The sequence below is a fragment of the Tenrec ecaudatus genome, chromosome 15, assembly GCF_050624435.1.
Source record: "Tenrec ecaudatus isolate mTenEca1 chromosome 15, mTenEca1.hap1, whole genome shotgun sequence".
Lineage (NCBI taxonomy): Eukaryota > Metazoa > Chordata > Mammalia > Afrosoricida > Tenrecidae > Tenrec > Tenrec ecaudatus.
In genome coordinates, this window is record NC_134544.1 from 54,002,376 (window position 1) to 54,015,603 (window position 13,228).

Consider the following 13,228-nt stretch of genomic DNA (forward strand, 5'->3'; position numbering starts at 1 on the left):
AAAACTTTTAACATAATGAAAAGCCAATTCAGTTTTAAAAACTGAAGGGCAAGACAATTTTAAGACATAAACATTTACTGACCAGAGCAAAGTTACACTGTTTTAAAATTATATTCTAAAAACACATAACAATTGAAGAATTTAAGTCTTCTATTTCCTAGGGAATTAAGGAAAGAAAAATAGAAAGTTCCTGACACAAACATGGTATTTTCTATCACCTCAGATGCATGTGAAAGTCTGATACTGAATAAGGAAGCCTGAAGAATTGAGAGGCATTTGAATTACGGTGCTGGTGAAGAATATTCAAAGTACTAGACCGCACAAAGAACAAACAGATCTGTCTTGGAAGAAGCTAAGCCAGAGTGATCCTTAAAAACCAGGATGCTCTTCTTTTGAATAGCTAACAAAATGCCCTACTGGTGATGCAGGATAAGCCAATTAGTGGGTTCAACTACATCAGCTGCTATGTGAGGGAAAGATGAGGCTCTCTCCGCTCGTAGTGAAGATCTACAGTCTTGGAAACCCTCTGGTCACTAGGAGTCATAACTGACCCAATGGCAATGGGCTTGGGGTTTTGTTCTGATATAATGAAGTGGGGAAGAGGGGGAATCAAACCCTGTAAGTTATCATTACTATCTTAACATTTTTATAATAAAATACTCATCTTTCTAGAAACTGAGAATCTACACAGGAAAATCTAAAGTTCCTACATGTACAATTCAATGACAATGATTAAATTCAATTTGTACAACTACTTTCACCTTGCTTTTCTGAGTTGTTACTCCCTTATTAACATGCACACTGGTCTTTAAGTTTCTTATGTACTTCTGTCCAGTTGCTATTGTCAATTTGATTCTGTATAGATAAGTCTTAATACAGGTTGGTGCTCAAAGCAGATTCTTTACTGTTGCTGTCAGGTGTCATAGAGTTCGTTCCCCACGCACAAGAGAATGACACACTGCCCTGTGCCTCATCATCCTCGGAATGGTGTCCACGCTTGAGCCCACTGTGGCACCCACGCTGTCAATCCATCTCCGTGAGGGCCTGCCGCTTTTAACTGCTCCTCCACTTTACCAAACATGATGCCCTTCTGCAGGAACTGGTCTCTCCTGACACCAAGTCCTAAGCATGTAAGGCAAAGTTTATCATCTTTGCCTCTATGCAGCACTCTGGCCTTACTTCTAAGACAGATTGCTTTGTCCTTTTAACAGTCCCTGGTAATTTCAATATTCTTTTCCAGCGCCACAATTAAATACACTGATTCTTCTTCAGTCTTCTTGCCTCTTGATCTATCCTTTAATAAGTTAGGCTAAATTAATGTTTGGTTTAAGAAGAATTTATGGGAAATTTTTGGCTTATGGTTTAAAGATGATCTCAGGGCAATAATTTCTGGAGTTCCCCTGGCCTCCATTGTGCAAAGTCTGGCGCTCGTGAGTTTTAAAATCTGTCCTTCATTTCTTATCTTTTAGTTAGACACTCTGATCCACATGTTTAATAATGGTATCCAGGTATCCACCTAGTTCTGATCTCCTGGCAAATGAGGTAGGTTTCACACTGTCCTCCAATTCCTGCCTCTCCTTCTTCCTTTGATGCTCTAAGCCAGTAGATACCAATCACATTATCTTGGATGTCTGTGTGATGCTTTTAGGAAGTATGCAATGAAACAAGAGATAGAAGACATGCACTATACAATGAAACACGAGATAGAAGGCTGATTAACTGAGGTGTTCCATGAAATCATGGTCCGAAACTTCCAAACCAAGGAATCAAATCCCATGAGCGTTTGGCTGTATATAAGCTGTCTCCATAGCTACTCTTTTTATTTTCATTTTAAAAATATCTAATTACAAAATTAATTAATTAATCTAATATATCTAATCACAAAATTAATTTAATTCAAGGCCTTTATCCATAATACCTGGACATTTTTTTTCTCTTGCTCAAATCTTTAAAAGTTGAGTTAATCCATATTATCACTGTGCTAGATTATTACTTACAGATTCTTCTTGAACACCAACTCCAAGTGTTTCAGCAACAACTGTGGCTAAGTTAAAAGATGACTTATCAGTGGAGTAACTATTTGTTCCATGTGTTTCTAAATAGGTAAAAACAAAACAAAACAAAAATCATACAATTATCAAGTATACAATTTGATACATTAAAAAAAACAAAAATAGAAAATTAAAAGAGGTAGCAGATGGACACTGGGCCTCCACTCAAGTACTCCCTCCATGTAAGAATACTTTGTTCTATTAAACTGGCATTCCATGATGCTCACCTTCCCGACACGATCACTTAAGACAAATGGGTGCATAAGCAAATGTGGTGAAGAAAGCTGATGGTGCCAAGTTATCAAAACATATAGTGTCTGGGGTCTTACAAAGCCCACATGGAAGAAGCATACCAGCCTGTCTTACCAGGAGGTGTCGAAGGGATCAGGTGTCAAAGAGAACAAAAAATCATATCATTGTGAATGTGGGGGAGTGCAGACTGGGGACCCAAAGCCCATCTGTAGGCAACTGGACATCCCCTGACAGAAGGGTCTCAGGGAGGAGACAAGCCAGTCAAGGTGAAGTGTAGGAACGATGAAACATACAACTTTCTTCTACTTCTTAAATGCTTCCCTCACCCACCCACCATCATGATCCCAATTCTACCTTCCAAATCTGGCTAGACCAGAGGATGTACACTGGTAAAGATAGGAACCCGAAACACAGAGAATCCAGGACAGATATTCCCTCCAGGACCAGTGGTAAGAGGGGCGATACCGGGAGGGTAGAGGGAAGATGTGGTAGAAAGGGGGAACTGATTATAAGGATCTACAAATAACCTCCTCCATGGGGATGGACAACCGAAGAGTGGGTGAAGGGAGACATTGGATAGTGTAAGATATGACAAAATAATAATAATTTATAAATTATCAAGGGTTCATGAGGGAGAGGGGTGTGCGAAAAGTGAGGAGCTGATACCAAGGGCTCAAGTAAGAAGCAAATGTTTTGAGAATGATGAGGACAAATGTACAAATGTGATTGACATCCAATGGATATATGTATGGATTGCGATAAGAGTTATAGGAGCCTCCAATAATATGATTTTTAAAAAAAGTCAAAGAATCACTTTACAAGATGGCACCAGAAAGGTTTTTTTTAATGAAGGTGAATTTTATTTCTTTAATCAGACTTTTTAAAAAATAAAATGCTTAAATTTGAAAATCTCATAAGAATATGTTGATTTCCTTTTAAAAATCATTTTAATAGGGGCTCATACACCTCCTATCACAATCCATACATACATCAATTGTATATAGCACATTTGTACATTCGTTGCCCTCATCATTCTCAAAACATTTGCTCTCCACTTAAACCCCCGGCATCAGCTCATTTTTGCCCCTTCCTCCCTAACTCCCCCTTCCCTCATGAACCCTTGATAATTTATAAATGATTATTTTGTCATATCTTGCTCTGTCCCACGTCTCCCTTCCCCCACTTTTCTGTGGCATGTAGATCCTTGAAATAGGTTTCCCCTTTCCAGCCCACCCTTCCTCTATCCTCCCAGTATCACCATTCACACCACTGGTCCTGAGGGAATCATCTGCCCTGGCTTCCCTGTGTTTCCAGTTCCCATCTGTACCAGTGTACATCCTCTGGTCTAGTCAGACTTGCAAGGTAGAATTCGGATCATGACAGTGGGAGGGGAGGGAGAAAGCATTTAGGAACTAGAGGAAAGTTGTATTTTTCATCGTTGCTACATCGCACCGACTGTCTCGTCTCCTCCCCAAGATCCTTCTGTAAGGGGATGTCCAGTGGCCTACAAATGGGCTTTGGGTCTCCACTCCGCACTCCCTGCTCATTCACTATGGTAAGATTTTTTTGTTCTGATTATGCCTGATACCTGACACCTTGTAATCGATCGCACAGGCTGGTGTGCTTCTTCCATGTGGGCTTTACTGCTTCTGAGCTAGATGGCTGCTTGTTCACCTTCAAGCCTTTAAGACCCCAGACACTATCTCTTTTGATAGCCGGGCACCATCAGCTTTCTTCACCACATTTAGTTGTTCACCCACTTTGTCTTCACCAGTTGTGTTTGGAAGGTGAGCATCATAGAATGCCAATTTAATAGATAAAGTATTCTTGCATTGAGGGAGTCCTTGAGTGGAGGTCCAATGTCCCTCTGCTACCCTAATACTAACCTTATAAATATAAGCACATGGATCTATTTCCCCATCCTCATGTATAAATATATTTGCATATGTACATGTCTTTATCTAGACCTCTATAAATGCCCTCTGCCTATTTCCTTTGACTTCCCTCCTGTTCCACTATCATGCTCAGTCCCCACCAGGGTTTCAGCAATTCCTCTTAGTTACATTACCCTTGATCAAGCCCAACAAGGCCTCCCACACCCTTCTCACCTCCGATTTGGATCGCTTGTTCAGAAAGTTTTTTAAGTCCAAAATAGGACAAAATATATTAATAAACTCTAGGTACCTAGGACCCACCTTTGTTCATATTTCCAAATATGAAAAAAATTATAAGATGACTAATAAAATTATATGAAAAATATTTTTCAAAATTGTCTGGTTCAGACTTTTGCTAATCCTATCTACCATTACTATAAACTATAATCTTATAAAGTAAATATTTTTCTTACTAGCCATGGGAGGTTGACTTTGATTACAACTGTCAGCGACCAGAATTTCACTTTCATTAGGGTTATGTTGTAGATGGGTTGAAGACTTTGGATCTTTCTTCAGCTCTAAGGGAAAAATGGAAAGAAATGATAAATAAAGATAGAAGAATGAAGCTATCACATTTTGATAAACCCCGTCGTTGAGTCAATGCAGACTCAGAGCAAACTTTCCAGGGCCTAACTGCCCCTTAGGGTTCCCAAGGCTGTAATCTTTATGGAAAGTGATCACCGCTTCTCTCCCCAGTGAAGCTACTCGTAGTCTTGAACTGTTGAACTTTCTGTGTTAGGTCTGCTGACATTAGCAGCATTGTATCCATTACAAACAATATAATGTTCATATTCTAAGAAGCAAGCTCTTCACCAAGAAACAGAGCTGGAAGTTAAGATTATTGGAGAGAGTATAGGAATACATAAACCTTTCTAATTCTAGGAGAAACATTTTAATACGTACTTTCCCATTGTGTTTGTCATAAAACAATAGGTTCACTTGAAGTGTATACTGTGTTGCATGTCTAGAGAATCTTTAAGGGGTTTTATTTTCGGGGGGTGGGGGGGGTGGGGTGGACCCTTGACACACATGCTTATCATTCAGCTTTCTAAGGACTTCACTTAAAGAAAATCCATCAAATGAGAACATATAGGGAAAAAGACTCTAGTAATTACAAACAGGCAATAATATTAAAAAGCACTATAAACTTTTGAGATAAATAAGCAAGAGTGTTTAAAAGAAAAGGGCCAGTCAGTCATAAATGTTTTCAAATACTTTCCATGGCTTGAAAGTTATCTCATTTATTTTTACTTGGAATCTGAAATTCTAACTTTATTTTTTAAATCCAAAATTTACAAAAACATTTTGAGAATGATGATGGCAACAAATGTACAAATGTGCTTGACACAATAGATTTATGTATGAATTGTGATAAGAGTTGTACGAAACCTCAATAAATATGATTTAAACAAAGAGACAAAAACAGACAAATTAGGTTTTATAAGTTTTGCTATTTTAAAATAGTTACACATTGCATATAACCAAAAAGCATTTAGAGCTAATACAAGAATTTCCTAAAAATAAGTCTGATTTGTTTCCTGAATATATTTATACACAAATTTAAACTCAATCAAAATTATACATGTTTATCTGTAATTGATTCTTGTCCTGTTTGACAACAGAGTAAATGTTCCACGGATGTTCACTCTAGATCTAAGGTATCACCATTTTAACTTATCTCCTAATTATAAGTAAGGTCTTTGATAATTCTTTTGCTTTCCACTAGATGGTGATATAAGCTCAAATAACACGGGGGAAATTCCAGGAAGACTTATGTAGTAATATTGACTGCTTGTTAGGTGACTTTGAGTATGTGACTTAACATCTCTAAGCCTTGCTTTCTCACCTGTAAGACAAAGGTGAAAATAGCTAGCTACCAAGACTGCTAGGAAAATTAAAACATATTAATAATGTATGCAAAGTACCCAGAATAAACAATAAATGGAAATTAAAGTTCCTATCTTCTTATTTTACTCAGGTATATACACATATATAGAGGAAAAGGAATCATTCACTATAGTAGTAAAATGATAAACAATGCATGTCCATATATAACAGAGGCAAGAGCTTTTATTTTATTAAATCATTTTATTGGGGGCTCATACAACACTTATCACAATCTATCCATCCATTCATCCATTGTGTCAAGCATATTTGTACATTTGTTGCCATCATCATTTTCAAAATATTTTCTTTCCACTGGAGCCCTTGGTATCAGCTCATTTTCTCCCACTTCCTCCCCACCCTACCTCCCTCAAGAAGCCTTGATAATTTATAAATTCTTTATTATTTTTTCATGTCTTACACTGACCAATGTGTCCCTTAACCCACTTTTCTGTTGTCCATCCCCCAGGGAGGGGGTTATATGTCAATCATTGTGATCAGCTCCCCCCATTTCCCCCCACCTTGCCCTTACTCTCCTGGTATCGCTACTCTTATTATTGGTCCCGCGGGGTTTATCTGTTCTGGATTCCCTGTGTTTCCAGCTCTGATCTGTGTCAGTGTACATCCTCTGGTCTAGCAGGATTTGTACAGTAGAATTGGGATCATGATAGTGGAGGGAGGAAGCATTAAAGAACTACTAGAGGAAAAGTTGTATGTTTTATCGGTGCTACACTGCACCTTGACTGGCTCGTCTCCTCACTGAGAGCCTTTACAGGCAAGAGCTTTCAATAAATTCATTTGTAATGTAAGTTACTTAAATAAAAACTAGCTTCTCTTCCATTTGAACATAGAAATCAATCAAACACACACATAATTTTCACAAAACCAGTTAACTATAACACAATGCTATCCTTACCGTTTGTGGACACAGACGAGTGCTCTAATTTACCGTGTGTTTGTTCCATGTATCGAACATGGAGATTCTCCTTTCTTCGTAGTCGGTTACCCCCAGAGTATGAAAAAGCTGTTATTGGGGAATCTGGAATAACTTCTTCCTCAGATTCAAGTTCACTTGCTTGATGCAGTTGATCATTCCTGGAGGAAAATAATGGCAATTAAAGGAAAGTTTAAAGGGGTCGCAATGCATAGCTTGAGAACCGCTGCTCTAGACAATCCAGCCTCACACAATTTTCCTTAAACACATCATGCTCTGATTGTTCCACCTGCATGTTTTCTGAATGTTTTCCCTCTGGATCGCCACATGGCTAATCACCTCAGGTCCTTTGTAATTTGCTGAAAATTTACTTTTTCATCAAGACTTATCTTAACTAGCATTCAAAATTCTGACTCCCTTCCCACACTCCAGTACTCTTATTCCTTCTGGTACAGTCCCATGATCTTATTATAGCATTTAATGCCTTCTAATATACTGTTATCAATGAATTATGTCTACTGCTCACCTGCTAGAATATAAACTCTACAAGGGCAAAGCCTTTGGCCTCCTGAAGTATCCCAAGAGCCTAGAAATAGTGCTTGGAGAATTAGTAGGTACTTCAATACTTGTTGAATGAGTGTGAGATTAATGTTCCACTAAAGATAGAGACTTAATGTTAATCTAAGAATATGCTCTTGAACAATCAATTCAGGACTAACAGCATCTTAAGATCTGGTTTGAAATGAATTGTAGTTATTGAGTAAAAGGAAGCTAACTGGCTTTTCCATGTCAAGATTCTCAGAGATCTATATACCAACATACCAGTCAGACACTTCGATTTTTATTACAAAACCAGTCTATCCTAGTATTCTCATATCAACTTCTAATACTATTTCCGATCAAAGCAAGGCATGAAAATATTACAAACCACACTCAACAGCTGCTACTTATCTGTCAGTTTGTCACACTGTGGTGGTTTGTTGTTCTCATGTTGGAAGCTATACCACTGCTATTTCAAATACTCAAGGTGGACAGAGTTCAGTGATGCTTCCAAACTAAGAACAGACTCAGAAGAAGAAAATCTGTTCACTTCTGATGGATTAACCACTGAAAACCTTATGAACAGCAGTGGAACACTGTCAGATAGACTGGACACCTTTTGAATAGTTGCAGAACATTCTCAACAATGGGCTCAAACAAAACAATTGTGCGGATGGCCCAGGCAGTGTTTTCACCTGTGAGGCATGGGTCGCTATGAGTTGGAATCAAATTGAATGCAACCTAACAATATAACCGAGAGAAATATTCAATACTTTAGAAGACAGGGATTCATTTTCCCTAAAGAAATGTTTTAAAGTACAGGATTACTTGTGGTCTACAATCCTACACTCCATCTGAAAGAATAAACTTTAGAGCTAATATCTAATTTTCAATCTCTAATTATACTATCTTACTCTGGAAAAAGAGAGTAAGCCAAAGTCATATGAGAAAGTCTTATAAATTAATGGAGCGTAAAATCTATCCGACCTCTGTTTAACTAATCACGTCACAGCCTATCTGCTTATTACTCATAAAAATGCAACCTGAAACATGAATGAGTCACAAGCAGAAACTGACTTCCTGGCACAGTCTATACAGAAGAGCTGGAATAACTAACAGAAGTGGGGGTGGGAGTGTTGGACACTAGCTATAACCAGGAGCCTGCAAACTAAGTAAACATGGTAGTTTTGACCTTTGTCCTTTGGTCATAAAAGAAAAAAAAGAGAGGGGAAAATAAAATCAATTCCCATGCCTTAACCAAGTTTCTTCTTTAAGCAGAAGGTTTTAAGTCTGATTTTCTGAGAACGTTTACACGACAGTTTAAAAAAAATTACTTATGCACACTGTCTTCTTCTAATAGCCCGAGAGTAAAATCTTTTGTTTGCAAGACGACAGAAATTCCAAACAAACGTTTAGTTATCACCCCCCACCCCAAACCTTAACATCTACTGTTTGTCTTCATGAAAAGCAAACCCAAACCAATTGCCAACTCTACAGTGACTGGACAGGACAGGCTGAACTGCCCCTGGGCGTTTCCAAGACTGTTAACTCTTTGTGGTAGTAGAAAGCCCCGTCTCTCTCCTGTCTGTTGGTTTCAAACTGCTGACCTTACAGATCACCCAACGCATAACCACGACACCACCAGGGCTCCTTTATCTTCGTAAGGCTTTTAACATTCAGCTGTTTGCCTCTACTTTAAAGAACTTACACTTCCAATTAAAATACAACTGGATTTATCTTTAGTTTGTACAGCAAAGCAAAATGAAGACAGAAAAGTTGGAAAAACACTCAATTTTCTGAAGCAGTTTGTGAAAAAACACTTACTCAATCCGCTGCTGCAGCTGCGTGGAAAGCGCTCTATTTTCTTCCTGCAGAGCATTCTTTTCATTCACTTAAAGAGGATGTGAAAAAGGATCACAGTAAACACAAGGTGATTAAGGAGGCACAGAACAATTGCATCAACATCTATGACAAATATTTTTGATAAAATATTCAACAATTATGAAGAAATTAAATCAGGAATTCCAATTTTGTCAATGTTAGCCAAGGATGATGTTACTGTGCAAATTAATTTGTTATTAGGTAGTATGCAAAGTGGAACCGATCCAAAGTTTTCAGAAGGAGACTGTTGACCTCGCTTCTGAGGTGACTCTGGGTCGGCTGGAACCACCAATCTCTAGTGAGTCCCCCAGTATTTAACTAGCTGACTATCCAGGGACTCCCAAGTAGTGGTTATGGTATCTCACAATGTACTCGTTCCACTAAGACTGACAATTTTAGGTAAGGCCTGTATGCAAAAGAAGAAACATTAGCCTATATCGGTGGGAGTTTAGTTTATTTATACTGAGAACAAGAAAATACTCCATTTGGTTACTCAATCCTTTTAAATTCAAATATCAATGTGGTGAGAATTACTTATCTTGAAATAAATCAGATCATAAAATCAATACAATGAACATCAGTGTAAGTTTTATAACGTATCAAGTGAACTATTCTTTAGTAATATAATTTTTCATGAATTAATATGGGATGAGATCTATTTAAAAAGAGATGTTTGTTTGACTCCGTCTGCTAAATGCCCCATCCCTGCTTATTTATGGAGGTGCAGTGCCTATGTGCTGGGCTGCTAACTGCAAAGGCAGCAGTTCCAGTCTCTAGCCATTCCGAGGGGCTTTCTACTCCTGTAAACCGCTCTGGTCTTAGAAAGCCACAGGCTCCATTCCGCCTTGTTCTCCAGGGTTGCGATGAGTCAGCATCGCCTCCACAGCACTGAGTTTGAGTGTGCTAGCTACATGTTCCATCTGTGCTGGATTGAGAGAAATTGGCAAAGTGCGCTCTCACTACTGCCCCCTTCCCAGAGTCTACCAGGTTTTATATCGTATTGTTTTCTTCCTACTCTGCCTGGTTTCACTTTTCCTAGTTAATATTTGTGTTCTTATTCCGTTTTTACACGATTCTTTACCAGTTAGTTTTGTTTTTAACCATTTACTTCTATTCCTTTTGGTAGCCTTAGCATTTTATCAAAGCCGTCTTAAACTACAGTTACTATCTTAACAAATAACTTATGCACCACACGAAGCCCTTAGTACTTTTAATTTTGTAATACTTTATCTGGGGCTTTATTTTGATAGTTTCTGTGGCTCATTTTTATGTTTTTGAGAGTTCCTCTGTGGTCGTCCTGAAGGTATCACTGTTGTGCAGTAGATCCTGACTCACAGAGCCCCGGAGTCGGAGTGGAACTGCTCAACAGAGGTCCGTTGGCTGGAATTACTATGGAGAAATATCACAAGGTCTTTCTCCCCAGGAGTCACTGGGTAGGTTTCTGCTAGCAGCCAAGTATTTGACCCTTTAGTCTACGTATTTCCTAGCTCTCTCCACTGAAAAGATCCCCAGACAGTGGCTCTTGGTATGTATGTTTGACCATGCAAAAAAACAAACAGCATTGGAAAAGTAAAATAGAATGTAATTACCTATGTGGAAATAAGTATATATATGTAATATTGAGAAATATATTTGGTAAGTATATGTAGCTGTATATTCATAAGTATATGTATTTGTAGCATTCATTTATATTATAATCGAATACCAAAATTTTTGAAAATCTGTAAGAAATCGACAATTTCTATAAAATTAAATCTCTTTAAATTAACCCAAGAAAATGGAAAACTGAATAACCCAAGAAATAAAAAAATAGTCACAGTCTAATGCTAAAAAAAAAAAAATTTTAAAGACACCCTGTAATAAATATTCAAGGACTGATTATTCTCAGTTATTTAAAACATAAGACCATGATGAAAATTAAGAGCATCTCAGCTAATTTCTTAAACTTTAACCCCCGAGGGTACTGGTAAGCAGAAGCAATAGCAATATAAATGTACACATCAAATTAAAATATTCACGTAACCACCCTATCTATCTTAAAATGAGTCACTGGCTCAGCACTGAAAATCTATCAACAGAACTCACTACATTAACATATTTGAAGGGAAAAAAGCACCCCAATAATCCACTCAATGAAGATAAGCACATAATCTGATTAATTCATTATAAATTATCTAGTGAACAACAGATGGAAATACCATCAACTTGATTTGATGTACCTACCACAGCACAGGAGAAGGAGGATATTCTGTCTTCCCTCCATCAAATGCTACCATTCTGCAACATCCTACCGTCTCTAACACATTATGCAAAGAAAAAAACCCACAACTAAAAGGAATTGTATATGCAGTTAAAGGAAAATGTAATGTGTCGGTATTTGCAGATGATACTTTTATCTAGATCACTCATAGAGACTTGGAGCTGGCTGTTTACACAGGTCTTTCAGGACACGTGCATAGAACAACTGCGATCGGTTTTCCTATTTGGAATAACAACAAACATAAACTCAGCAGGGGGTGTGTGTGTGTGTGTGTGTGTGTGTGTGTGTGTGTGTGTGTGTGTGTGTGTGTGTGTGTGTGTGTGTGTGAGAAGAAAATACACAGCTTTAATGAGCACATAGGACTGGAATGGTGAGACTGATCAAAGGGCTACATGGGATATCGCTGTGAGAGTTTACTATTATAAAACTGTTTAACTTTCCCAAATGATAACCAATGCCCATCAGGATGTTTTATGGACTTAATGCACTTATTCCAAAATTTATCTTTAACTGTGTAGTGCAAGAAATTTTGGAATAGGTTTATTTATTTTTTCTGAATAAGTATTAAGACACATTAGAAATAATCATAGCAGAAAGCATGCTCGTCTGACTCAGTCATCAAGTACAACTACCTTCAAACTCTGAGCCCTCTTCCAACGTTGGGACGAGGGCAGTTTTAAGTTTCCAGCCAATGCGATACAAGCAAAAGTTAACGTTGAGGTTTACACGAAAGCTAATTTTTCTTTTTAAAAGAAAATAATTCTGCTGGTATGCTCCTTTCAACCTTCTGTCTCACCTTTCCTCTTCCATTCAGGTCCATAAAGACAAGGTCTGAAAAAATAGCAGTCACCTTGGTGGCCACGAGGCAACAGGTCTGAGGACGAATGCCTAAAATTGTTCCATTTCACAGTTCACCATACATGTTAAATTCCCAGAGAAATCAAATATCTAAAGTTAAGTCTTTATGTACATGTACTAAAGAAATTACAGAATATTTACATAAATTTTGGTGTCGAGAAAGCCTTTATATGGAAGAGAAGAAAATACACAAATTTTCTATTTGTCAAGATTAGTCCTAAAACTCAGGCAATATACAACAGACACTCAGATGAAAAATAATTTGCACTGTATATGTAGCATATACAAAGGACGATTAATTAAAAACTAAAAATGGTAAATAGAGCCATTGAAAACTGAGCAGAGCACACTATAAAGTCATTTACCCTGGATGAAATGCAAATCAAAAAATCATGTGAAAAGATACTTGACCTGATTAATAATAAAGAGTATATATATATATATATATATATATATATATATATATAATCACTTTGCCTAAGCTGAAGAAGCTGCAAGGAACTTGCATTCACAAGCACTCAAACAAAGAAATAAACTTAACTGGCTTAATTAATTGCAGTTTAAATTAAGTATAGGCAGTAGCCAGGCTCCAAATCTGTTTTACACACAGCCTATAGTTAGAACGATGGTAAAA

General features: G+C 37.6%; 1 protein-coding gene across 2 annotated transcripts in view; it reads right to left on the reverse strand.

Moving 5' to 3' along the window:
- The window catches only part of RBBP8 (RB binding protein 8, endonuclease), a 71,902-nt gene that overhangs the window by 19,286 nt on the left and 39,388 nt on the right, over nt 1-13,228 (reverse strand). For both annotated transcript variants that reach the window (XM_075532710.1, XM_075532711.1), the window contains exons 6-9: nt 9,420-9,486; nt 7,038-7,216; nt 4,651-4,755; nt 1,998-2,095 (exon numbers count right to left, since the gene is read on the reverse strand). In XM_075532710.1, coding sequence (XP_075388825.1) covers nt 1,998-2,095; nt 4,651-4,755; nt 7,038-7,216; nt 9,420-9,486 — 449 coding nt within the window. The remainder of the gene's footprint in view (nt 1-1,997; nt 2,096-4,650; nt 4,756-7,037; nt 7,217-9,419; nt 9,487-13,228) is intronic.